The 27,787-nt window shown below is 35.0% G+C and overlaps 1 protein-coding gene across 1 annotated transcript in view; it reads right to left on the bottom strand.

Moving 5' to 3' along the window:
* LOC149087026 (uncharacterized) overlaps window positions 1-27,787 on the bottom strand; it is a 243,732-nt gene that overhangs the window by 106,043 nt on the left and 109,902 nt on the right. The window contains exons 3-4 of the mRNA XM_089231244.1: window positions 3,545-3,636; window positions 1,394-1,513 (exon numbers count right to left, since the gene is read on the bottom strand). Of these exons, the coding sequence (XP_089087370.1) occupies window positions 1,394-1,513; window positions 3,545-3,636 (212 nt within the window). The remainder of the gene's footprint in view (window positions 1-1,393; window positions 1,514-3,544; window positions 3,637-27,787) is intronic.

Raw genomic sequence — 27,787 nt, 5'->3', positions numbered from 1 at the left:
GGGCCCGATCAGACGGAGAATACCGAATCCATCAGAAATGAACCAACGAAGGCAAAGAATCCTCAAGCTGTTGATTCATCACCTCCTCATCTGAGGCGATCGCAACGTCGCAGGCGACCACCTCAAAGACTAGGTGTGTAGTGAGTTACTGAAATGTCTCTCACTAGACATTTATAAGAGTCAGACTGAAGGAGCATTCAGAATTACACAATAGCATAAATACGCTTTATTCCAACATTAGTACAATAGCTACGGAGAAACACAACCGACCGCCATGGCCGCTAGAACTCGAATCCCACAGCAATCGAACGGCGCGCGCTCATTGAAGCTCGCGCTGTGCGCTGTTGCCAAGTCATACATATAAATATAACACATATATAACATGTCCCAAGTACAAAAAATTATTCGAATAACGTGCTGTTACTCAAAATGTCTTAAATTTCTAAAGAGGTCGTATACATAAGGAAAAGTGAAATTAAACTTTTCATAAACTTTTTAAAATATTTATACATGTTTTATATAAACTCTTTGAAAGACCCCTGCGGGTGCTAAAATTTTCCATTAGTGAGATGTAAATTCGGCTCTGGAAAGTCTTTTACGGAAAAATTAATATTTTAAAATTCAATGTCAACATAGATATCTGACTTTGAAGATTTCAGTATTCGTTGATAATAATTGATGACGTGGTTCACTAATTGGGAAACGAAAACTAAATTCCAAGTTGTAAAATTTCTGTAACATCAAAATAATGGTCAAAAAATGTAATTGCTGATAATAGTGAATACAAAATTGAAATGGTTGAAATCATTCTGTTTGTGTATGGTCACTAGCAATAGAAACTTTCGAGAAAATGAAAACTTACCAACGCAGTGATAAGTTGGTGAAAACATTGTGGTTTTATATATTTAATATGTCGACAAACATATCATTTAAAAATATCCATTTATTTACAAATGACTTTTCAGAGCGAGATCTACATTTCAAAATCTGGAACTCTCAGTACACGAAGACTGTAGTAAAAGTTAGTTTCTTCTCTTCGCTATACATACGATCCCTTAAACATATTTTGAGATTTCTAATAAATGCACGCGTCAACGCGTTTGAAAACATTTTGCAATTGAAGGAATGTTTCTAAAGTCAACGGTTACAGAGATATGTGCTGCTCAAACAATTCGGGATAGCCTGTATGTATAATACATTCATAGTATTGAAAAATATAGCTGAGAGAATACGGTATTCAGGAGATATTTTCACAATAGGTATTTACGCTCCAGGCCATTTCTTATGTCGAATCTTAGTTATTAAGGACTAATAACATTATTCTGAGAAGCTTCTTGTCAATGCATTTACAACATTGATCATCCAGTATTATGAGATATGATAGCACACTGACCTTTCTCCACGCATGTTCTCTTGTCCTCAGCAATGTGAAATCCATTGAAACAGCTGCATCTATAATCCCCCGTGGCTGTAGTGAAGCATGTTTGCGTACATCCCAGTTCAATACATTCTTCTAAATATTTAAAACAGAAAATAATAAAATGTCAGGATGCTTAGGTAACAGGGCGCATGACATTTTACTTGTGAACCATTGGTCCTATAGAGGCATACTTCCAAGCAGAAAAGTATCCAAATAACGTGTAGTACTCAGATATGTTATTCATATTACACGGGGTTGTACAGTTATTAAAATGAAAAAGAATTATCAGTTATATTTTTATACCGTCCCTGTGTCCCCAAAAATCGTTTTCCAAGTGCAATATTAACTACGATATTCCAATTCGAAAACGTTGGAAAGTTGGAGAGAAACAGTGTTAAATGCGGGAAAACAGTTTTATCCGAATTTAATGCTGTTGTTTTTCCCAAATTTTCCTCCGTTTTTCGAATTCGAGTATCGTAGTGGATGTCACTTGGAAATGTGGAAAACTTTCTTTAGTTGGTATCAGGAGAGAGTGCAGCAACTCTCTAACTGGGTTTTTAAGCACAGTAGTGTAGTTCTCTAGTTATTAAATATTATTTATTTTAATAACTACGGAACCCTTGAAAAAAACACAAATGACATGCTTGAGAACTACACGTTATTTGGATACTTTTTAATTAGAAGTATGCCTCTGGGATCATTGATTGGTTTGCCAGCAAAATGCCATACGCCCTGTTGCCCATGCACCCTGTATATAAAAACAGTAATCTTGGTGATTTTCAGTTCAATAAATTAAATTAAATTGTTTTTGTTTTTTTCTAAATGATATAGTGGTCTCTTTAGATTGCTCTATATCTTACATACTCCCGAGACGAAGTCGACTTTCACTGAAACACCTAACCGTTTTTAATTTGTCTATCCAATTTTATACTTGAGAGTACTTGATTGATTCCGGGACCGAACCCCAGTCCAATCCAGTTTCATTCACTATTCAAAATCTGACGACTTAAGTTTGAGCATATGGTATAATTGCCGTATAGACGTTAGAAAAAAACGTTGCTTGCTATTCAGAAAAGGTTGAAGCCCCCCCCTGGTCGAAGAGAATTCTGCGTGCAACATTTTTGTGAACGAGATACTTAATGTAAAAATAGCACATGCAGATAGATGGTTTTTTCTCCGCCCAAGATATCAAGGAAACATTTATTTTCGGGATATTATGCTGAGATGAATTCGGAAAGAAAAGTCATCTTGTCTCCGCCGGAACAAGATAATTTTATCTCTCTCTAAACCGTCTCACCTGGAGGTCATTTCCTGAAGTTAAAAGAGGCTATACTAGTGCCTCTACTTCAGCGCCTCACGCCACAGTTCGCGAAATAAGGAAGGCAGAGTCGTGTCTCCAGAGGTGTAGATGATATCATGCTTGCCCGGTATGAAAGAGAGCCTGGGTTCGTATCCCGGCGCAGACAAGATGACTTTTCATTCCGAGTTCACCTCAGCAATATGCAGAAAATAAATGTTTCCTTGATAGCACATGCAGTTCATTTCCTAATCATGTGCAAAGAGAATTTTTTCCGCCACCTCGTTGGGCATTTTGCCTGTTGTGGTCGTGTATTTGTATTTGTATAGATTGGATACTGGTTCTCTAGAGGTGGTAGATAGATAGGACCACTCAAATGTTGATGCAAATCAACTTACTTCCGGTACCGCAAAAGAGGCAGGGTTGTGTCGAAAAAAGTTAGCAATGATTTATAGCAGTGGTATGTGTAAATCTCGGTTCTAATGGATGTAATTCAAAGCTCAACAAAAATTCGCATAAAAAATTGATTATGAAATATTGCATGTGGTTTTTGATCCCTTTGTTCATATAGGAGAACACTGGATCAAAGACAATGAAAGAAATTTACGTTTCGATAGCTAATGCTGTGCACGGTTGCCAGTTAACCAATGCCTTAGAAATCGTAATTGATAGCACCTATGCGTATTATACAAGTAAATTAAGACTTATTGATCCCATATATATGGAGCAATGTGCTCATATATTTTACTTCCTAAGGGAAAACACGTAATTAATGGAATATTTCGCTTAGTGATTGTTTTAAATTTTCCAATAGTAAGTATTCGTACCTGGTATCTGTGACGTCTTCTTCTGCTCGCAATGAGGTCCTTCGAATCCCTGAGGGCAAACGCACGATTTTAACGTTGACCCGATGTTGTATCTTCCGAGAAAAAAACAGAAATGAAATAATCCATTAAATTTAGATGATAACATATATATTCTCATTTCCAATATTCATATCATTTCCAAACTTGTATCTTGGAAGCAAACAAAAACATTTTTTCTTACCATACGGAAAACATCGATAAATCTTCATAAGAGGAAACTGAAATACACCAAATATGTGTTATTCTATTCTTCGATATTCTCTCGTCAGGGGCTTTGAATCTATCAATTCTTATTTTTTTTTGCCCTCGGCACAATAAATAATCAGATTAAATTTCGCAAAAAAAGTGTAAAGGATTTAAGTATTTCCACCTGCACGCATATAATCTGATCATTTTTCAAAAGTTTATCAATTCAAAAGATTTTCTTCTGTTTCGTTGGGAATTTATTTTTTATATAAAGCACTCGTGAAATATTTTAAGGAAATCAACTTGAAAAAAAAAATGAAATTGGAGGATACTCAAGTTTCGAGAAATATAAGAGAAATTCATAAAAAAATGCAAACACGCCTATGATTTTAATAATGAAGTTTAGAATTCACATAATAATACTTCAGTTACGAATTTTCAAGTCCATAAGACAACAAAAGGTTAACGCGCTAAATTATCAACGAGAGGAAACATGAGAGAAAAACCATTTCTCTCTCTCTCCTGTAGATCACAGGTGCATAAACCTCTGACCCACAAGCCAAACGCGGCCCACCAAGGGAGGTCCCAATCCGGTTCGTGAAATATATTCCGGCGAAAATACACGCATACAGCACGATAAATACCCAGGATGACCATATCTGCTTCATGAAAATACGAGATCCATAAGGGATGCCTCAAATTATCACAAAAAAATTTCCAAATGCAAGAGAAGAATACTCAGTTTCAACATCCAGTACTCAAGATGTTGAAAACTATCGCTCAAGTTGTCAATGGAGGGAATAAGGGACTACTGCAAATCGGAATGAGTGAAATGTAGTTCACTAAAAAAAGTTATATGTTTGTCAAATATATTAGATACAGTATTCATATGTAACTATAGTTAATTGTTTATCATATATAAGTCGTAATTATCATAATGTAACTTATCCAAATGTCATAATTATCATGATGATAATTATTATAATGACTGATGTTTCTTGATTTCAAAAATTCAAGTTAGCCTCGTTGAAAATAAGAGAAAAACTGGACATTTATAAAATCAGGGACGGCCAGAATTACGCGAGCGGATTGTTCCTTAATATACATGGCATATGATCACCCATATACTGTATACAGGGTGTCCTGTAAGTGCTAATGTGGTCTTCATCTCAACAACCGTCCGTCGTAGAGGTATCATTCCAATTTAGAAAATGCTCAAAAGGCGTTCAAAAATTACTATGTAACAGTTTTGAGAGAAAAAATACAACGTGTCGGAAAATAAAATAAAAAATCTAAATTATTAAACGGTCACCTTGTTCTTTAACCTCCAATTAGAAAGTTCCTGCCTTGGCTTCACTGAGGCCAAAAAAAATATTCAAAGTTTTTAAGTGCAATATTCACTGAGATATTCGAATTCAAAAAACTGAGAAAATTCAGGAAGGGACAGCATAGATGAGAGAAAGACGAGCTGTCAACGTTATTTTTTGCTGTTCTTTCATAACATTTCACTGTTTTTTAATCCAAATATCGTAGCGGGTATTGCATTTAGAAGCATGGAATTTTTTCCATTTTGAGAGAGAGAGAGAGAGATCAGGGCAACAAATTTATAATTGAAAGTTGGATGACAAGGGAACCGTATAAAAATTTATATTTATTTCACTCTCAAAACGCCTTTTGAGCAATTTTTAAGTTGGAATCACACCTCTACGACGAACGGTTGATGAGAAGACCGCATTAGCACTTACAGAACACCCTGTATACAAGTTTTCGGCCCACGAGCGGCAGATATCCCGCATATCAGGTCAGAGGACTGTGCACTCCGAAAAAGATTATATAAACTTTTCTTATTGGAATTGAATCTTTTGTGTTTTTTTGCACTTGGTGGAAAAATGTTTTTCTTTCTTTTTCTTTTTCTTCCAAGCTGTTACAAGCCATCACTTACAGCACGAAATATCATCTTAGGGAATAAGAATATTATAAGAAATACTTAGGATAATATCAAAATTCATACAGCCCCGAATAAAAACTGAGTTTCTGTTGGTTGAACTTTCAAACCTCTTTATTATAGAGAAATCTATATATAGCTAGTCCTTAAAACAAATTAAATTTCGCTGATGTATTTGTGGTTGGATAATAGTAAGAATTAAGAATTTCTCAAATATCTTTGTGTAGACATAATCGGAACTAGACTTATAGAACTCAGAGCTTAGAGAAACTTCAAGATTTTCAATCTTAGTTTTTTTTCAAAAAAAAGAGACACAAAAAGTAACTACTAACTCACAATTTTGATTAGGATGGTATAAAAATTCAAATTTTCGTATTTCTTCATAATTTATTTTTTGGGAATCGTGATGGATTCTCATTAGGGAGAGTGAGGAGCTCGATCCCCGTTTACGGCGCAGTGGTGGTCGGCTGAAGGTGCTTTTCTGCGGTTTAACAACTTTGAGACGCGAATGCGAACTTCTTAAATTAAAAAAAAAAGTAACTCCTCAGTGAACAAACATACTTTGAAAACGATAATTATGCAACATGAAAATTGAGGCATTTCAATTTTTACATCAAAATATTGAAGCCAGATGGCAGCACCAGTATAAAACGAAACTCGGGGAAAAACTCCGACAACATTAGTACTAATACGAATAAGTATATAAGTAGCAATTCGAAATTCCGCAGGGGGGAATGTTTATACACGAGGTGTATGCAAGTAGTTAAGAAGTAGTAGTAGTAGTCATTGTAGCGATTGGCGAAAATTCATAAATTACAAGCATCGACATCTCAATGTATTTCGTTAAATTGTAAATTTTCTTCGGCAAAAATAGAGAAACAAATTTTACTTATAACTTAACTATTTTAATACTTATTGACAGTATTTTAATTTTATCGATATAAAAAATCGCTATTTTTCTATTTCTGCAGCATTCATTTTTTTAGGGGAAAGGTCATCTATCACAGCAAAAATTCACTCTCTTTGTCAGTCATTTTTAATATTTTACTCCAATTAATATTTGTAATAAATGTTAGAATTCATATTTCTTTCGGACAACTTCAGTGAAACACCCCATTTTGACTACCTTCCTTGTAATTTAATGCATAATAATAATAATTTTGTAATTTCTCCTTTAATCGTGTAATCACCGTAGTTTCGTTGTTATACAATTCTATATTCGTCTTGTAATTACGCCTTGTCTAGACAATCCCGAGGAGAATTAACCGCTTACAACGTGGAATGCCTGGTAAAATTGCTCCCGTCTACTACAAAGTAGGTTCGGATGCAGACACAAAATAGATGCCTCTCATTTTCTGCGTAACAAGTCGTTTCAAGTGGACAGACACTATGAAGATTGTATTCATGCGATAAGATTTTAGTTAGCATTTGAATGTCTCTGGCCTTGAAGGACCGAACACATTTTATCTTCCACCAGACCATGATTTTTGACTTAATAAGTCCGCCGAAGAAATCCGGAGACCCAAGTCAAGAACTCGGAGATATTTGAAAGAATTTATCATCACATATTACCATTTCATCGCAAAATGTTTCGGTTAAAACTTCTCAGACTCAATTATAAGTTTCTATCAGTTACAATCTACACAGTTCATGACCCGATATTTATGGAAACCATGGTTCATTTTGAAATACGGTAACAGAATAAGGACTAGAGTGCCTGGAGAAAATGACCTAAAAAATGGAAAAAGATGGCCAATTAATTCTATTGCTCTATCACTTTGCCCCCCCCCCCCGAAATTAAAGCGTCCCCCCCCCAGAACGAAATTTCTGGCTACGGGCCTGGAAACGTATAACAACTCGGTATAAATAGCATAAGCACCGTAATATTTATTTAACAAACTGATGACAAAGGAAAATATTAAGATATTTTCACATGTGGAATTATAACATAAAATCAATAACCTCAATGGAAAGATTATAGAAAAAATCAAAGCGACGGCAGCGCGTAGTGTTATATTCAATTATCCGACATTCTTGGTTTTCCAACACAGACCCATCTCACTCTATTGGTGCCCGTAATTAATGGGTAGTTGATAAAAATCGGTATTTGATTTAAGAAAAAGAAGAAAAGAAAAATTTTCATTTTTTTTCAAACTGATACTTGAAAAAAGAGCTCAACGAAAAGATCGATTTTCATGTCAAATTTTTAATAATTTTACTTGTAAAATATTTCAAATATGATGTATTACTATCAAATATTTCAATTGAATCCCGTTATGAAATGGGACAAGAACTAACTTACGGTTATCATTCATTTTATCCGGAGGTTGGTTATACAATGGAATCTTTCCAGCGGACAATCCCCATCTACTGTATGTAAGTTTGGTTAACTGTAGGAGCATTCGACTACGTATTACGCAGTGCAGTGGGAATCGGGGCCCCGAGCATATTTCGGGGGGCTCGGTAGCCCGGTCAATAAGATGCTCGCCTGAAGTACCAAAGGATGTTTAGAGGTGTCGCGAGTTCGATATTAGGTTCGTCTTTGTCAGAAAACTTTCCTGACACAGGGGTACAAGAAAAAACGGCGACTTGACCGCAGCAAAAAAATTGCTATCGCAGGGTGTCCCCCATCGAGGGGTTAGCGTACCAACCTCTCGATGAGTATAAAAAACAAGCCTGCCGTTCGGAATCAGCAATAAATTGTACGTCCCGGTCTAATTAGCCCTCGTGTGCAGAAAATGACCGTGGTGCGATCGACGATCATATTTCATTCCACGAGATGCTCATAATTCGAATAATTCGATTCGCTCAAGCCGAATAATTCGATACACGAATGATTCGGATTCGAACTTTTCCATAGGAAATAATGCACACACGGATGATTCTTTTTACGCGATATTATTCATTCACATGAAAAAATATTGATAAAAACGGTATTTGATAAATTACACAACGCAATAATTGTGTAATGAATTATAGTGCAAAAAGCCATGAATTAAACATAAAATACTATAATTTTTGCAAATTGACGAACTCTAAACGATGAGAGAGAGGAGGGCTAATGTTTCGAATGACTTTCGGACTCATTGTTATCAGCTGGTGTTATCTCTAGTTTTCGAATGTCGTGCTATCCATCTCCAGTAGCATGGTCTTTCCCAGGGACATAATTCCTTCGACAAATGTTGGCGCCTCTTCATGAGTTGGCCCCTAAAAGTCACGTTCAGTAAATCAATCAGCTCACAGTTTTCTCCGAGCAGAATTGAAGGTTCTTTTGGTGATACACTCCCAGGATATATCGATGAGGCAGTGCACGATGTCGAAATGGTTTTTCGAAAACTTTTCAGAGGGTAAGGTTTGTTCTGTATGCTGAAGGTTACGCAGAGTTCCATTAAACGTGTGTGGGCAAAAGCGAAGAAGCATCGGATCAGTTGTGATCACGTAAACGAAAATTTTTACTCCTAATGCGAATCATCGCTCGCTCATCGAGTCAAAATTTACTCAAAATATTTGCTCGTACATCAAAACACTCGTTAACCAAAGTTTCAATGTATACAGTATATAGAATTAAAGTTTAATCTTTCAATATATGAAAATTATTTCCTCCTGATTTTCTGACAATTTGGATTCTACGCACATACTCATGCTCACCCGAGTACCAGATAATCGATTGTTCCGTATTTAATAAATTTCAACTCATTCATTGTTATTTCGACTTAAAATTTCTAAAACAGGCAATACTTTTAACGCCGATTCATTGGTTTGAAGTCAAAATTGTGCCAAAGAACTGTTTGTATAGTAATTTTTGAATATTTTTGGTTTCTAAAATATTTGTTATGGAAAACTTCATAATTATTATTAATCAAAACTGATTATTATGAGTAGTGCTTCTACTCCAGGTAGCCAGCGAGTGCTACCTCGAGACCTGTCTGCATTTCAGGGAGGTATTTAATTTTTTTTTCAATGATTAAATTCTCACTTATCCTAAGAGATTCATGCGTATGATCTATACAGGAAATTTTTTAGTGTTGTAGACATCCATATGCCAGAACGGGGATCTGAATCCACTCATGCACAGCTAGCTCCCTAACCACTCGAATGCCAGGCAGGCGATAAAACTGATATCTAATTCTCAAGGATGCATTTAACGCAATGCGATGTGGTTTCTCGATTTCCTAATGATTTCGATTATGCGTCATACTCCTGATCACCCGAGTGTCAAATAATCGATAATGTTCGGTATAAATAAATTTCAAGGATAGAAATTTCTGTGTAGACACTTGCTTCGTACAAATAGTTGGATCAGAATAGACAATAATCGAAGTTTTTTTTTGGCAGCCTTCGGGAAATGTTTCATATTCTCGGCGAAGGTTGGCTGAGAGTTTTAAAGAGGAGAAAACATCAAGTTAGGGCATGTCTAATGAGAGTGTAAATACACGCGAAGATTGCTTTATAAATAAATTGCGCGAAGTGAAATGATGCTAAATCTATTATATTTTCCAATGATTGAAAATTTGAGCACGTAAATTTGAAAACCTCAAAAATGAAAAATGTTCATCATCCAATACCACTAAAACGAACCACGACCACCAAAATATTTCGATTCGTAAGTCGTAGAGTGACTGTACATGCAAATTGATTAAAAAAAAATGAAAATTCTCTAGTTTTCTTATATAACGGTTCATAAAATTCCAAAAAAAAAAAACCACTTTCAATTCTAGAAAATTTCAAAGAATGATTCCAGAACATCATACAGTAAATGATCTTCCAACTTAACATGGGAAATACGAACGAAAAACCATTTTGCGTACAATAAAAATAATAATAAAAAAAGTAGAAAAGGGAAAACATTAGAGGGAAATACAAAGCGAAACGAATTCCACAAAGTATGGCTCCATTTGCATAAAGCGGACTTCAGATAGGGAAATGCGATCGTACATTGGTATGAGACGAAAGCAAGAAAATAAGAGGAAGAAAAAAAATGATAAAAATGGAATATGGAAATGCATCGCTGAGAGGTCAGACACACGTACAAAAAAAAAAGGAGAGAAAATATATTTCTAGAATGTATTCTCGTCTAAATGTAGACATTTTTCTTCCTGCCTTTGAAAATGGAGGAAACGTCTGGATAGAGAGTAGAGTACAGAATTGAAGTACCTTTGAGTACCAGCGATTGAGACTTCGACGTTTTATTTTCTACACTAGTGTTTTCATTTCTTTCTTATTTTTTTTCTATTTATTTTATTCTGAAGTGTATGTCTACGAGATGATACTTCTTACGGAGAAAATATACTGCCGCTATTTGCAACTTAAAAGCAGTCTATATAATATTTTTTTTCACTGTTTGTTTCCGGAACTTATATCTTAGGTTGTGCGAGTGTGTGAAATACAGTTCAGACTTTCAAGATGATTTTAAGTCTGCGTTTTTATTGGAAATGTGTCTAGATAGAGTATACAATTGTATACGTCTGAGTACCAGCGATTCAGACGTAGACATTTGTAGTAAATGCATTTTTTACTGATAAATGTGTAGTAATAGATAAATAAAATTTTAAAATAACAATTAAATAAGTTTAAAATATTAAATAAATTTTAATGAATAATGAATGTAAAATAAAAATAAATTCAAAATAACAAATAAATAAATTTAAAATAATAAATAAATAAATAAATTTAAAATAGGAAATAAATAAATTTAAAATAGGAAATAAATAAATTTAAAATAGGAAATAAATAAATTTAAAATAGGAAATAAATAAATTTAAAATAGGAAATAAATAAATTTAAAATAGGAAATAAATAAATTTAAAATAGGAAATAACTAAATTTGAAATTATAAATGAATGTGAAAAATTAAATACATTTAAAATAATCACCAAATTAATTTTTGTTCTTACAGTCGACGCTCGTTATAACGACCACGTGTTATTGCAACCATTCAATTATAACGATTGGCACAATGAGACACAATTTTTTCCTATTTGTCTAATGTTATTTTTCGTCAAGACCAAATAATCAATATGGTTGCAGTATATAAACTGCCAAACAGGAATGAGAGTATTATAATACCGTTTCTCAGGTAACAATAGATTTTTCTAACAACGCATACTCTAAAACACAATACATCTGAATATCTCAAATAATATTACAACAACCATTATTTATGACATTGTTTCCTCGTCAAGGAAAAAAAATTCAATTAAATAGAAAAAATTGTTTAAAATTAATATTTCTCTAAATGTCATTATAGCATTTTTTCCCCTTTCGATATTCATACGAATAACCCCGAGGTCTAATATATCCATTCGAATTCAATATATTTAGTATGTTCGAATTTTTTTCATTTACGTTGAATTAACGGATGTATAAATTTCAAATTTTGTCTTCGAAGCACAATTTCTAATATTTTTTTTTAAATTGATTATTCTGAAGAAAAATAAGATTGTAAAACAAAATCTAAGACAAAAATATTTGCTCGCAGCAAGAATATGACTAAATTTTTTTTTCTTTTATAATCCCGAGATGATATTAGCTTTCAAGAGTCCTATTTTCGGATTTCCACGACTAATATTCTATTCTATTCTTATGATTGCATACATACGGATATGTAAATCTATCCACATATACACACAAATATATATATATGTAATATGAAGGAAATTGGATTTTTGTACATCCAAGCAAACTCACAAAATACGTTACCGTGTAACTTTGTTCTGGTAGTGATACCATACCCGTTTGTTTTTTTTTTCTCTGCTCCACTTTTTCGATAAAAATACACATACCTGTAAGATTTGCATGTTGGAACTCCGGAGAAGAGTTTAAAACTCTTCAATACTCGCATTTATTTCCGTGTTTGTGAGCCATGTTGAGATAGATCTCTATTGCTTTCTCCTTCACAGAGATGGGATACTATTTCCGGAAAAACGGTATTTCTCTGGATTTTTCGGAATACTCTTACGTCAGAGCCTATTTTTCGGACGTTTTACGGGATATTTGGAGTGGGTCTTTATTATTCTCTAGTAAATGACGTATCGAATGCAAATATTTTGAAAACTACCCTTCCGGTTTTTGTTTTTTTTCACGTTTTTTTACTTGCAATAACGTTCTGGAAATATAGTACTTCCGTATTACTGTGTCTCTTGATGGTTTTCTTCCTTTGCGAACGTTAAGTCGTTTCATAAATATATTTTTTTTTGTGGGGCTTGGCAAAAAGAATATTGGTTGAATATTTGTATCAAAAAATAGTATCGATAGGACTTTTTGTACATTTTTGCTTGAAAATGGTTTTGGAAAACCATTTCCGGATGAAAAAACTGAAATCGGATATATGCCTATGCGAAAGTTTAGGATTGATAAGAAATGTCTGTGATAATATTTTGTGAATTTTTCGTGTGAAATGATTTAGCATGTGTTTACACTATACAGGATATTTCATAAATCCGTAATACACTGAAACCTGCACGGAACGGAACGTCAACAGACTGAAATGATATTCCGTTTTATAAAGGTGCAAATAAAAGCACAAATCGTTCAACAGACTATATTTCGATTCCGTTTAAGAGCGGTTTCCGTCACATACAGTGTCCGTCTCAGACAGGTAAATACTGTCTTCAACGAAATAGAAGCCAAGATTTTTTCTCCGTTGAACACAGGTTTCCGCTTAATAGAGGTTCAACTGACATATTGCGGAAAATTATGTAACTATGTAAAACTATGCGCATCGCCAAATAGTGAGTAAAAGATTGAAAAATGTAGTGTTTACTATTTTTAATCTTTGAAAACATATAATTAAATTTAAAAAAAATCATATAAATTTCAGTTTTTCCAATAGTAAATAACAGAGCAATGGCTGCGCGCAGTTCACACCCTTAGCTGCTTTATTTTAATTTAATTTTATTTTATTATAATTTTTGTTAATTGCATTTTTAATTGGGTTGCCGTATTTTTGAAATATATGACATCCATATTTTTATGGGCATCTTTTTCTCTGTTACCTCGTTGGGCATTTTGCCTGTTGTGGCGTTGTATTTGTATTTTGAGTAAACAGTTTTGTTTCAGAAATCGTAAGAAAAATGCCCGAGTCATTATTCTATAAAGCAAAATTTCCGCAGTTCTTTGAAGGTTTTGACAGTATCTATATAAAACTTCCACCGATATATATACACTCTTTTTTCTTCTGAAAATGACATTCATCTCATCTTCATCCTCTTGGTTTTGACTTTCCTCTAAAATTTTCAATGAGAGTGGCTATATTTGTCGTGTCCGGTTGAGTTTGTAGTTGTTGTCTTCAACGTTTATGTAATCCTCAGCACTGCAATCATGAGAAGCAGCTGCTTGCATGCAGTTTTGTAAGTCCTGCATATATCATTTGGAAGTTCAACCTTTGCACTGATTTCTCCAGTATAAAATCCTGCTTTTCTGAAAGATTTTGTAATGATTTCTCAGGAAATAACTGTCTTACTACATATGGCGTATTAAAATCGCACCATCAAGTATGGAAACAGTTTTTCCTAATGTAGGGGGCGGAGGTGATGCAAAACTCACATATTGTCAAGCAGAGCTTGCATAAAAAAAATTCAGAGCACGCACGTCAATGCTTTAGTGTGATTCCCTTGGCCTATTGGTTCGTTAAACATCCGTAGTGTATGTATAAAATTTTCCGTTATATAAGATCATACGATTTTCCTTTCCGTTTCCGCGTTTTAGACAGATTCCGTTCAATACAGGTGTACTAATGTGTATTTTAGCATTGAAATCACGGGACCAAGATTTTTTTCCCGTTGAAGACAGGTTTTCGTTTAATACAGGTTCCGTTAAAGACAGGTTTTACTGTATTTTAATGTTACTTAACAAAAAATTATTTTGACGAACGGGATTTCTTTTTTTTTTTCGGTACAGAAAAGAAAATTATTTCAAATTTTTGTTGTAGGGGGCTACTGCTACTAAACCGCACGTATCTCGTCCATATTCCTCTGTGGAGCCTCTTACACATTGGTACATGTTGGAATGAACGAGTACGTGTTGTGAACCTAAAGTGAAGTTTGTTTCTGTGTAATAAGTGTTGTGTGGATGGTTGCGCCTTCCACTTAACATACGCAATATTCAACTTGTCACACACAATATTTAATTTATCATTCACGATATATAACTCATCATACACAGTATAATAAAACTCTTTTTAACGGACAACCCCTCAGATGAAGTCACCCCTTTTTTTTACGGCCAAATAATAATTTCTCCTTGTATAATAAACGTACATGTTTCAAACCCCTAATTAACAGTCACCCCTCTTTTAAGGACGAATTTTTCTGTCCCGCCGGTGCCTGCAAAAGAGAAGTTTTACTGCATTTAATTTGTCATGCACAGTATTTAGTTTATCATACAGTCAATATTTAACATACACACGCAATATTAAATTTATCATACACAATTTTAACTTATCATACACAATTTTCAACTTATCATACATAATATTTAACTTATTATACACACTCATAATATTATATTTATCATAGACAATATTTTACTATGATTACATATATTAAATTATGAATAATTACACTCATTGCCATAAAAATTTGCGCACCAAGAAATAATTGTGGGATCGAAACGAAAGTTGGCCTGAAGGTACATGTTGAGCAGATATGCAAATGATTAGAAATGCAGCGTGATTGCGCATTGCGTAATGCCACTAGAGGGCGTTGAACTTCGTTCTCCTTGGAGTATAAAACAGGTAAGCAGAGCTTGCTGGAGTGTATTTAATCGTTTGCGAAGGAAATGCTGAGGTAGACATGCCGTTACGCCGCCGTCGAAGACCATATGAGCAGTTGTCAGAGTTCGATAGGGGAAGAATCATCGGGGTGATGGAAGCTGGGTGGTCAGCTCGGCGAATAGCTCGTCAACTAGGTCGTTCTGATTTTACTGTGAGTAGGTGTTGGGACCAGTGGACAGAAGAGACGTCATTTACACGGCGATCAGGTTCAGGATGCCCTCGACAGACCAGTCGTCGAGAAGACCGTCACATCATCCGAAACGCACGCGTAGAGCCAACTGCCTCATTGGCCGCTATCCAGACACAGGCAGCAGATTCACTACGGGCCCCTGTGTCTTCCCGAACCATCGCAAGGCGCCTGGCTGAAGCACATCTGGTATCGCGGCGCCCATTACGTGTGCTGCCAATGACACCCACCCACCAACGCCTCCGTTTGGAGTGGTGTCGAGCACAACGGGATTGGACTGCTACGGAATGGAACCAGATCGTCTTCAGCGACGAATCGAGATTCAACTTGAGCAGTGATGACAATCGTGTTCGTGTGTGGAGGACCCGTGGTGAACGCTTCAATCCTGCCTTCGCTTTACAGCGACACACCGCTCCCACAGCTGGTGTCATGGTATGGGGTGCCATTGCTTACGATACACGGTCACCCCCTAATATTGATCCATGGCACAATGACAGCCCAGCGGTACGTCCATAACATCCTTCAGCCACATGTGTTGCCACTTATGGCAGGGCTCCCAGGAGCCATTTTTCAACAAGACAATGCTAGGCCACACACAGCAAGGATATCACAAGTCTGCCTCCGCCACATTACCACCCTTCCCTGGCCTGCTCTATCCCCAGATTTGTCACCAATCGAGCATATCTGGGATCATTTGGGACGGTAAGTTGGACAGCCTACGAGGTTGGTCGAACTAGAGGCGCATTTACAGCAACTGTGGAACGAGATGTCTCAGGACATCATACGGAACTTGTACGCCTCAATGCCCGCTCGTATCGCATCGTGCATTCGCGCTAGAGGGGGTCCAACAGATTACTAAAACTTCTGTTCATCTGCACTTTTTTCTGCAATAAATGATCCTTTTTCTTGGATTTTCTAATCACTTACTTTTATCAACGTAGTACTTACATGTGTAAAATTTCGTTTCATTTTGACGACTTCTTCTGGGTGCGCAAATTTTTATGGCAATGAGTGTATTTCAAATAACTAACTATTCAAGAATCAAAAAAAAATATTTCAGTGAAACAAAATTTTATCACTGGTTACAAGGAAAGGTTCCATCAAATTAAAACGAACAGCCGTTTTTTTTTTTAAATAGATAGTTAAAAATAATGATTTACATTCTCTACGGAGTTTAGTTAGATTCTTTCGTTCTGTTAAATTTGTTGCATGCAAGGATTATTTTAAATTGACTCGAAAGGGGAAAATACGTGACCAATCTGGCGTTATTGCGCAGCGTTAAAATTAACGAAAATCCATTAATTAATAAAATATCTTACGCAAGAGATGACATGTCCTGTCACCGACGTCTTTCCTCGTTTATGATTTTACTTCCTGGAATTTTTTTTATTATTTTTACGCAGAAATTTTCCTCTTCGACGTTGTTCGGAGGCATTTGTAAATTCACTTGCCCTTTCTTAATTAACTCCGAGTTATCTGGCGAGTTAATTTGAAAGTTAGTTTTTCCCTTTCTTGATATTTTATTATTATTCTTATCTGTCTCTGAATAGAGTTTTCGACACCTTATGAATTTTACATGCGACGTGTCAAGAAGTCATAAACAATTTCATTAGTCTTTGAACGCTGCACCATGTTGCGAAATAATAGCTTCAATTTGGAATTTTTCTAGGAAACCCATTGTTGGTTACATAGAGTAAGGAACAAATTTATTCGATTATTACAGATTTTCGAACGTTATGATTTTAATTACTGAATGTTTTCGGGGAAAAAAAGATTACAATTTTGAGAAATCGAATTTGTTTCTAAAGTTGAATACATTAAAATTAGGTACTTTTATGGTAAGCGGTGATTAGAATAATTATCGAGGTATTAATTCAAAATAAAACAGCATATTTTCGGAATACGATTTAAAATTTCAAATAAAGTATTCAAATTTTCAAATACATAATGTTGAAATCATTCATTAATTTTTGTTGTCGGATATGTTCATGCTTGCTAATGCATTTTACTCCTGAAAAACCAAAAAATGATCCTACGTAATTGGAAAGTTTTGAGACAAGAATATTTCTATAGCAATTACAATGATTTCAATGTTTTTTATTTTGTTAAACAATAACAAAAATTTATAGCAATACATTATACGTTATTGAAAAAGGTTTATTAATTCAAATTATTTGCAAAGGTTCTCACGAAATTTCAGTTGCTGATATACGTTCAGCAATTTAAGTCTTTAACAAATGGAAGTCGAATTCGAAATTTCTTTGTGATTTTTATTCATTTTAAAATAGTTTTTAGCAAAGCAAATTTAGCCCAAAATCAGTGGTTTATAGGTAAATCAGCAATAGGTATTAGCGAAACTACTCCAGAGATATTAAAAACAATAGTCTAACATTAGTAATGTACTATAACTGAAGAACGTCTTCAACAGAACTATCGAAATTGCCTTCAACAATACTGCCAAAATTGTCTTCAACAATGTTTTAAACAGTGCTATCAAGATTTCCTTCAGCAATATTATCGAAATTCCTTCCAAAAATTTTGTCGAAATTCCTTCCAAAAATTTTGTCGAAATTCCTTCCAAAAATTTTGTCGAAATTTCTTTCAACAATTTTATCGAAATTTCTTTCAACAATATTATTAAAAATGTCTTCAAGAATGAATTTAACTGTGTCCTCGGCAATACTACTAAAAATGCCTTCAACCATGCATTGAAGTGCCATCGACTATACGATCGAAATCACCTTCAACAAAGCTTTAAAATTGCCTTCCATATTCATTCCAATGACTCCAAGAATACCTTAGACATTGTAAACTGTATCGTTAAGCCATAAATTTTGTAATAGTCTCAAAAAAATTTTCACAACACAATGATCTCGACAGTAATTATGGTTTAAACGTAATAATTCTATCAATAATGTACAACTTCGATTATAATTTTTCTGGGCTTAATCTGTGCTTATTTCCTACTCAGATAGTAGTTGGGATAATAAATATTTGTTATCAGATGACAAATGCATGGCATTTCGACAGTGATTGCATATTACATGGACATCAATTCCATGTCTAACATAACATCTCATAACTAGGGTTCGATAATTATATAACTGCTGACTACGAGGACATCGTGTCACATTCCAGGTTGGTTCAGGTATCATGTCACCGTATGCTATCAATGCTTGTCAGTCAATAACAGTGATGACAATACGCTGCAAGAGTAAAGTGCATGCAATATTTCAAAATTGGTCGAATTAAGAGATTCAATATTGTTATCATTCAGTTTTTTAAATAATTATCCTAATTTATTTTATAATATTTTATTTTTATTCATTTTTAAAATAAATTTAATATAAAATCTATTTCTCTTCTAAACGTATTGGAAGTTTTTTTTTTGAATCAATATCGTTATATTTTCATGCATCGTTAAAATATTACTTAATTCTGAATGTTTTCTAAATATCCTAATCAGTAATTAATTAATTTATTTTATCATGAATTCTAACAAGTAGAAGTAAAATCTGAATATTTATTTACGTTTATTAGAAGCTGAAATAAAACATCAGAATTAAAAAAAACAAAAATAAGTTAATGAAGTTATCTTAAATATGAATTCCAAATACAGTAATTGGCTATATCGTTATTTTTCAAAACAAGATAATACAAGACCCGCTATACCCAATATATATTCCCTCACGCATCCCTAAAATTTCTAATTTAATTTAATATGAAAATTAAAACATTACTAAAATTCATCGGAAAGTATTTATTTGAGATTAAAAAAAGGGAAAATATGTATACATAAATATTATCATACGTGATAAATTTTTGGTAAATGCATTAATGATAAAGAGCAAAACCATGTAAATAAAAAACCATGTCGGCTATTTCTTGCAAAATACTAGTTAAAATATTAATATGGGATAAATATTCTAAAGAATATTATTCAGAATAAAAAAAATACTGAAAAGTAATTAAAAATTGAAGTCCTTTCATAAATATCTAATCACTTCCGGTGTAACAAAAGAATGACGTTCATTAAAGTTTTATTTTTAAACCTTTATATCATTAGCGTAATTAACTCGTATTCTAACTTCAGCATCGATTTTGTTGCTTCAAAAAAAAAAAGTCCAGCTTATGACAATGGCAAGTACATGCATCGCTACAGCAATTAAGACTCTTAATAGCGTTTGATATAGATATTTTACGCAAAAAATATGATTTATGATAATTTATACATTAAGCTGATTAGTATAAAATACTTCTCTCTCGAATCGATCGTCGTTATTTTCAAGAAAATAATCATTCCGGATGGATTTCGATATTTTCTTGTTGTTCCAAGTATTTTATTCTGCATGTCTAAGAAAATAAAAAGTGGTATGTCTTGGTCGGTTTTGTTTGTACATGCTTTTATGTAATGTTTTTTTATGACAAATAACCCTGAGTCATCAGTTGTCTACTACGAGAATTAGTAGGATTAGTTGGATCATTATTTAGTCAGATTATGTTATTGAATCTCTTATTTGGATAATCTGATAAGTAATGGGGAAAAAAATTCTTTCCTTGCCCAAATCCTATTAAAACCAAAGATATACTATCAAAAAATCATCGAATGAAACAATTCTTAGTTAAATATGATTATTTTAGGATCTTTACTGGAATTTAGTTGTACTGAAAATGTGTGTTTTAATTAGATGAATGACATGAGACATGAATAGTTTCATCCAAACTGAAATATTTCGTAATCTGTCACGATACGTGAGACTAATTCAATTGAAATTTATGTCTGATAACTAATGTTTGAAAATCACAAATAATTCATTCTACTCGTGTTAATGTGTATCTGAATGAAGACACTGTATCTTCAGTTTCAATTAGAAAGATTTAAAAATAATTTCAGGACAATGAGCCATCGATGTTTGCAAATACTTGGCCGAATCATGTTGAGAAATGTGAAAAACTAATTTTTAATCCATTAACTAATTAAACCAATTATTCAGTTAAATTCTGGATTCATGATTGACTCAATAAACAAGGTGGGCAAAAAGTCAATAGTACTTTTTAAAAACTGGAAAAAAAGAAACATATAAATAAATAATTCCACCAATCGACATAAAACAAGAGCAGTTCACACCAAAACACATATTATGACGTATTGTTTTTATAATTATAAACGAAAAAATAAAATTTTGCTCACAAATGACGCTGTATCACGATGATACAGAGATGCTATTTGAGTTTTATGGATCCTCTAGGGTTCCGAGAAACACCGGTTGGGATAACCTGTGCTCTAATGATGTTCAAAAGAACTTCAGATACTCACAAGTCTCGATAAAAAAACTTTCCCCCTCAAATAAATGTATACAAAATACAAATAAATTTTAAGGGTTTTGAAGTAATATTTTTTCATCGGGTCATACTCACCCGAATGTAACAAAAGTAAGGATGCCAAAATTAAGACGGAACAAAATAAACAAATTCAAAAACGCATCGGTCTTATAAAGTTGAGGTAGCAACCGATATATATACAGTATATAGAAGAAGTTGAAAGAAAAACAAGAGATTTTGTGACTTTGAGCATGGTATAATTGTAGGTGCCAGAAGGAGCGGATTCAGTATCTCCGAAGCCGCTAACCTTCTTGGCTTTTCTAGTTCAACAGTTTCTCGCGTCTTCAAAACGAATGACAGCTAAGCCAAAAACTTTGAGCAGAAATCGCTTGTGTACGAAAAAGATGCCAGGGAACTGACACGCATTGTGTGCAGCAACATAAGAACTACAACGCAACAAATTGCAGAGCAATACAGGTCAGGATCATCACAAAACATATCTGCACGCTCTATAAGACGGATCTTGAAACGAATTGATTCTAATAACCGGTGACCAATAAAAGTCCTCCGCTCCAAATCCGATGAAAATGGCTTTTGTGGGCTAGAGAACTACAAAATTGGACACTTGATGAATGGAAGAAGGTTGTCTGGTCTGATGAGTCAAGATATCTTCTCCATGACGGTGATGGCAGGATCTATACGTGGCTCACGCATCACGAAGCCATGTATCCGGCATGCCACATGACAACTGCTCAAGCTTGTTCTGGCAGAATCACGGTCTGGGAAACATTTTCCTGATATACTTTTGATCCCTTATTTCCATTGGAAGCATCTGTCAATGCAGGGCCTACCTTCACATCCTTGCTGCCCATGTGCACCCATTTATTGCCATAAAGTTTCCTGATGATAATGGCTATTTCCAGCAGGTCAATGCACTCTCCCACAGTGCTGGCTTATCATCAGAAACCATCATGGCCATAAACGGGAGCACATGGTCAGCAAGAATGTGGAGGAAAGCGCTGTTTGTTTCGGAATATTTCCAACAATGGATATTTCCAATGGGACCAAGAGTATACCATGAAAATTTTCCCCAGACCGCGATTCTGCCGAAAATCACTTGAACAGATGCCATGTGGCATGCCGGATCCATGGTCTCGAGCTGCTTGAGAGACGATTGGATCCTTCCATCACCGTCATGGAGAAGATATCTTGACCATCAGACAACCCTCTTCCATTCATCAAGTGTCCCATTTTGGACCAACATGTTTCACAGTTTCAATTGCTTCAATGGCCTTCTCAGTCACCCGATCTCACCCCAATTGAGCATTTGTTGGACAAGAGTGAAAGATTTGTTAAAAGCTCCGAAACATCACCTTCTTATCTGAGAGTATTAAGGGGCCGTTCAAGTATTACGTAAGCAAATTTTTAGCCATTTTTTACCCCCACCCCCGTCAGCAAAATTTCGTCATCAGCTCTGCCCCTCTGAATCCAACTCATATTTTCATAAAGGGTGGTTGATGACGTAAGCATTCCAAACACCCCCTACCCCCCGTCATCAAAAGTCAGCAATTCGGAAACCCCCCTCCCCATCGATGATGATGTAATACTTGAACGGCCCCTAAGAGCTGCCATTTCGTTAGCATTGGCTAATTATCCTCTTCAACGGTTTCAGCAACAGCCAGGGTTCGAGTCCATGCCTAGAAGAATATCTGCTGTCATGAAAGCCAGAGGAGCTCCTACACGATATTAGTGATGGGTAGCAGGTTGTTCTTGATTTTTTTACCACTGGGCGTGTATGCATTCCCTCAAAAGAAGAGATATTCTGTTACCATAGCTTAGTGATAGATCACTTGTCCGGCACACGAATGACCAGGGTTCGAGTTCTGAGCGGGAACAGAGACGAAAGTTTTTCCTGAATTCACACAATCTCCAAATATAACTACTCTTCCGAAAAATCTTTTAGTAACTGATATAATGAGAAAAAATCAGAAAAAACCTATTGACAAACAGTTACTCAATAATCAAGGCAAATTTGCTTTCGGATCAATTTGATCTGAATAGTGCAGCGAGGTTGAAACGAAAGCACGCACATCCACTCATACTTGAGATTATTTCAACTAATTATCAAAATATGTATTGAACATTCACCATGCATCCATGACAGGAGTTGATATTATACGCTGTTTTTCATTTTTTGTTGAAATTAATATTTATACTGTAGAAACGTATACACAGTGAAAAAGGAACGAAAACAATTTCACCTCATAACGTTTTTACTGCATGAATATAAAGCTTGAGGAGAAGCGGATTTTCACCATGATTCAACGTTAACTAGTTTTTTGGTTATTAAATATGTCTAATGATTTGTTTCAACAAAATTTAAGATTCCAATTGAGTTTTTTATTTTTATACGGTTTCAGTTATCCCTTTACTGGCGTGGTGAAAATTCTACTCGTAACTGGCGTCGTGGTGCCATTTCCACCCAGCAAGTATTAATCCATTTTAAAAATAAACAGAAGAAATTGTCATAAAAGCAATGGGATTTTTACATTTCATTCATCTATCAATTAATTCATTAAATACTTTTTTCAAATTCCTTTGATCATTTTCTCAAAAATGGTGTTTTACCAAGACCCACATTCGAAAGAAATGAAATAGTACATGATTTTTGAATTTTTTAAAAATTATTATATACTAAATTGTTTAAGGAAATTTTCATTATTTAAAAAAGTACAGATATAATTAAAATTTGCTCGGAAAATAAAATTTACAAATTAAAATATAATTTACTATATTTTCATAAGCACCAAATTTAGTCTTGTTCTAAGTCGGAAACAGTACTTGTAAACAACACCATGACATGTTGATCACACAGATCTTACGTAAAATTCACTAACAACGCTATCCGCATGCCCAACTCGAACATCCGATGTTTCACTATTAATTTGAAACCGTTATCAAGAAAACTGGTGCTCTTTCGATATGACATTTCGATCTGAATACTCCGGCCGTCAGACAAAAAAAAAAAAAAAAAAAAATACACGCAAATGGCGTGGTCATTTTGACCACACAGAAGCTTCGATCAGTGATATAGAACATAGTTTAATAACCATTTTTGTCCCATCGCACCCATCTTCAAAATTTTTTTCTCCCATCGCAATCTAACCCACGGAATCCTATCCGTAGCTTCTACCGCCCCATAAAGCATTCTATCGCCCCCAGGGGTTGTTAACGCCGAAGTTGGGAATCACTGATACAGAGGGAAGAAAACGTAGGATAACAACATCACATAAATTTGTCAAACGCGTGTAAACAATTAGCTTGAAAAGTACTGAAAAAAGATGGTCCAGATGAATTTCCTTCACAAAGGGTGGCAAGATGGAGAATGCGTGGGGTCAAACCGGCCCCACCACGCCAGTTAAGGGTTTAAAAAAATTGCACGTAATAGGATATGTTTTGTTTTCCAATTTCTAAAGAAGCCAAACTTATGCATGGAAATTTGTGAAAACACAAGAAAGCAAACAAAATAAAGAAATCGATTCAAATGCCTTGCACTACCCGAATAGAGGAATAGTTGGTAAAGCGCGCTTTATCCTCAGTCTAACTAGTTTTTCCATGTATAGTTCATCAATGGAAGTCTTACATCCACTCAGTCAATGAAGTCGGGGGAAAAAAAATGGGACTTCACGAACTAAACAACAAACTGGCGATAATGTCACTGGAGTGTGTTTTTTAAAGAACGTTTCCGTAAGCGAAAGAATGATTGAAGCGCAAACAAATTTCCGTAATCTCGGAAAAGTCGGCTGTAACAAAACAAACACATTTCTCTCTCACTCACACTTTCTCGAGGAAAAGTTAGAAACCTCTATTTTAACTTCCAAGTTCTCTTTTTTTTTTCATTTTGTTATTATATATTGGATATCGATGGTCGAAAGTTCACTATCTCTTATCGACTACTTTCAGCACCAGTTCGACGCTTGACAAATGCGGCAAAATCGAGGAAAAGAAAAAACTATAGCTTTATATACGAAGCGAACGAATCTCGAGTAAAGACGGAAAAACTGATAGGAAATTTCGACAACTGAGATCGATGGATTTCTTCTTCGGCGATAATGTAATCGAACTATTTTAAATTTCGTCTGGAGTTCCTCCAATAAATTTACCGTAAAAGACAAAGGTGAAAGAAACTTGTTGTTTTCTGAATACTTTCAATCAAACTCGAACCGAAATGAAACGTTCCAGACCAGATATTCAATATCATACGTTTTATTACAAGGTTTCACAACCTCTGACCTGTGAACCAAATGCGGCACACCAAAGTGTTCCATCCTGCCGGTGAGAAGTGTTCCGAGGGAAAAGTAGGATCTATACTTATATATATATTCTGGCCTGCTCGACTAAACATATCTCCTCGACTAAAATACGGGAAACCGGGATTCATGAGACAAGTTATCGCCGAAAACCAAAGACAAATAAAGTTGCCAAATATATCCAAAAAAATTGTCGGAAACAATGATATTACCCAATTATAGCCAAAAATATGTCAAACGTTTGAAAAGTTGCCAACCATAACTGAAATTTCTGGAAAATCTCCAATGGTGGAGAATAGAGGGTTAGTGCGAGTCGCAATGGATTAAAAATGCAAATCCCCAGAAAACGTATATGTTTGATAAATATAGAATACACATATAGTTAACTATACTTACTGATGATAAAATAATAATAATTCATAATTAGCATAATGAAATTTAAAGTCATTAAAACAATTTATTTCCTGATTTCAGTAAAGAATTGAAACTGAAGCAACCGTTATGAAATTACGGAAAGAAACAAGACATTTTGTAGAACGCTTTGCTCGACCAAAATTACGCGAGTGTTCCATCAAATACGGATCTTATATGGCCAGCCCTACGCACAAGTTTCTGTCCCGCGAACGACAGAAGTACCGCATATCTGGTCCATAGACTGAAAAGCACCCCTATTTTAATATATAGTGGAACCTCCCATAACGGGCACGCCCCATTAACGGACACCTCCCGTTAACAGACAGTTTTGATTCCCGGTCACGTAGAATAGGGCTTTGATGTATTTCACTCCCGTTAGTGGACATTCTCGATAGCAGACGATAAAAATCGGCAAATTCTATTTTTTTTCTATTAGTTTATTTGGTCATATATCGAGAATTTATCATATTAAACTAAGATTATATTTGATACGCAGTAGCATATATATTTAAGCATAAATTGTGGCCAAAGTTAAACGGCGTATAAATATGAAAGTCGTATAAATGAGTTTAAACTATCTCGCCTCGCTTAACTATCTTACCTCCCTTATTAGCGGACAAAAAGTTATGGTCTCGTGGGTGTCCGTTTTCGAGAGGATCTACTGTATTAGTCAAAGGTGCTCAAAATATCCATGGAACGGACCACTTAAGGGAAATTCTAACCTGTCCCGGGTGGGGGGGGTGTCAGAATCAAATTTAATACACCGATGCGTTTAATTTTAAATGCCTTACTAAAATTATTTCAGATGGTGAGTAGTGGGTGGGCCAATAACCAAGATCCCAAAACAAAGAAGTCCTGATTCATTACCGAGTTGAACTTGGGAAGAAACTGCGTCTGATCTCTACAAGGACTCGAACCCAGGCCTTCTTGCAGACCGGGCAAGCATGCTACCATCTACACCATTGAGACACAACCGTCCTTATTTCACTCACTGTGGCGTGAGGCGCTGAAGTAGAGGCATTAGTAACCTCTCTTAGCTTCAGCAAATGGCTCTCAAGTGGGACGGTATAAAAGGAGGATATATTGGGCTGGGAAAAGAGACGTCCATCTCTTTTTTACCTTCCCACCTGGGGATCACTTGCTGAAGTTAAAAGAGGCAATTAATGCCTTTACTTCAGGGCCTCACCCCACATTGCGTGAAATAAAGAAGGCAGGGTCGTGTTTCTAGTGTTGTAGATGGTAGCATGCTCACTCGGTTTGCAAGAGGGCCTGGGTTCGAGTCCCGGTAGAGACCAGATGACTTTTCTCTTCCGAGTTCACCTCGGCATTATATTCATCAAATATATGTTACCTTCATAGCATGTTTCACAGTTTATTGTATTTTATGCTTTGTAATGATTACCCAAGTGGCAGGAAATGATATTTTCCATATCATGTAATGCGCCTTAACACAGCCTAGCCTATTAGATAGCTTCAAAGAAAAAATCGCAAGGCAAATAGTGGAAAATTGATGGTTGATTACATCGTCTGAAAAACAGCTCCTCAGCAGTTGTTCAAAGCAATTGACATTCACGTCACTAATCGACACATAACCACATATTTGGGCATTCTGCCTTTTGCGGTCTTTGTATTTGTAAGTGTGGAAATTTGCAATTTACGCCACGTAGAAAACGTCATTTGGGGTACAAATTTCAAAACTCTAGTATTATTCTTTTTTTTTGCTCAATATTTTATCTCTAATCACTTTAATAAAACACTCCAGAAACGGTGTATTTTGATTATAGGCCACCTGTGTATGTGAAAACACATCTCTCTCTTCCTCTCTCTCTCTCTCTCTCTCTACATTATCCAGGTCTAAACAGTATATCATTCTTATAAATTTTAGCTAATAAATCATAAATTTAACAGTATATCTGGACGATAATATAGATGTAGAAAGATAGCGGCATCGCAGAGAACTCTCTCTCTCTCTCTCTGAAATCGATGTGTTGAAGTTCACACGCATCTGTCACGCGTGGTATCGTTATTACGTCAGATGCCATTCATTTGAACGTTCAGTAACTTTAAT

Source organism: Pholcus phalangioides, unplaced genomic scaffold (genome assembly GCF_987345545.1).
Source record: "Pholcus phalangioides strain wild (caught in Gottingen) unplaced genomic scaffold, Ppha-v1.0 ptg000004l_1, whole genome shotgun sequence".
NCBI lineage: Eukaryota > Metazoa > Arthropoda > Arachnida > Araneae > Pholcidae > Pholcus > Pholcus phalangioides.
This window is presented reverse-complemented; position numbering and strand designations above follow the sequence as displayed.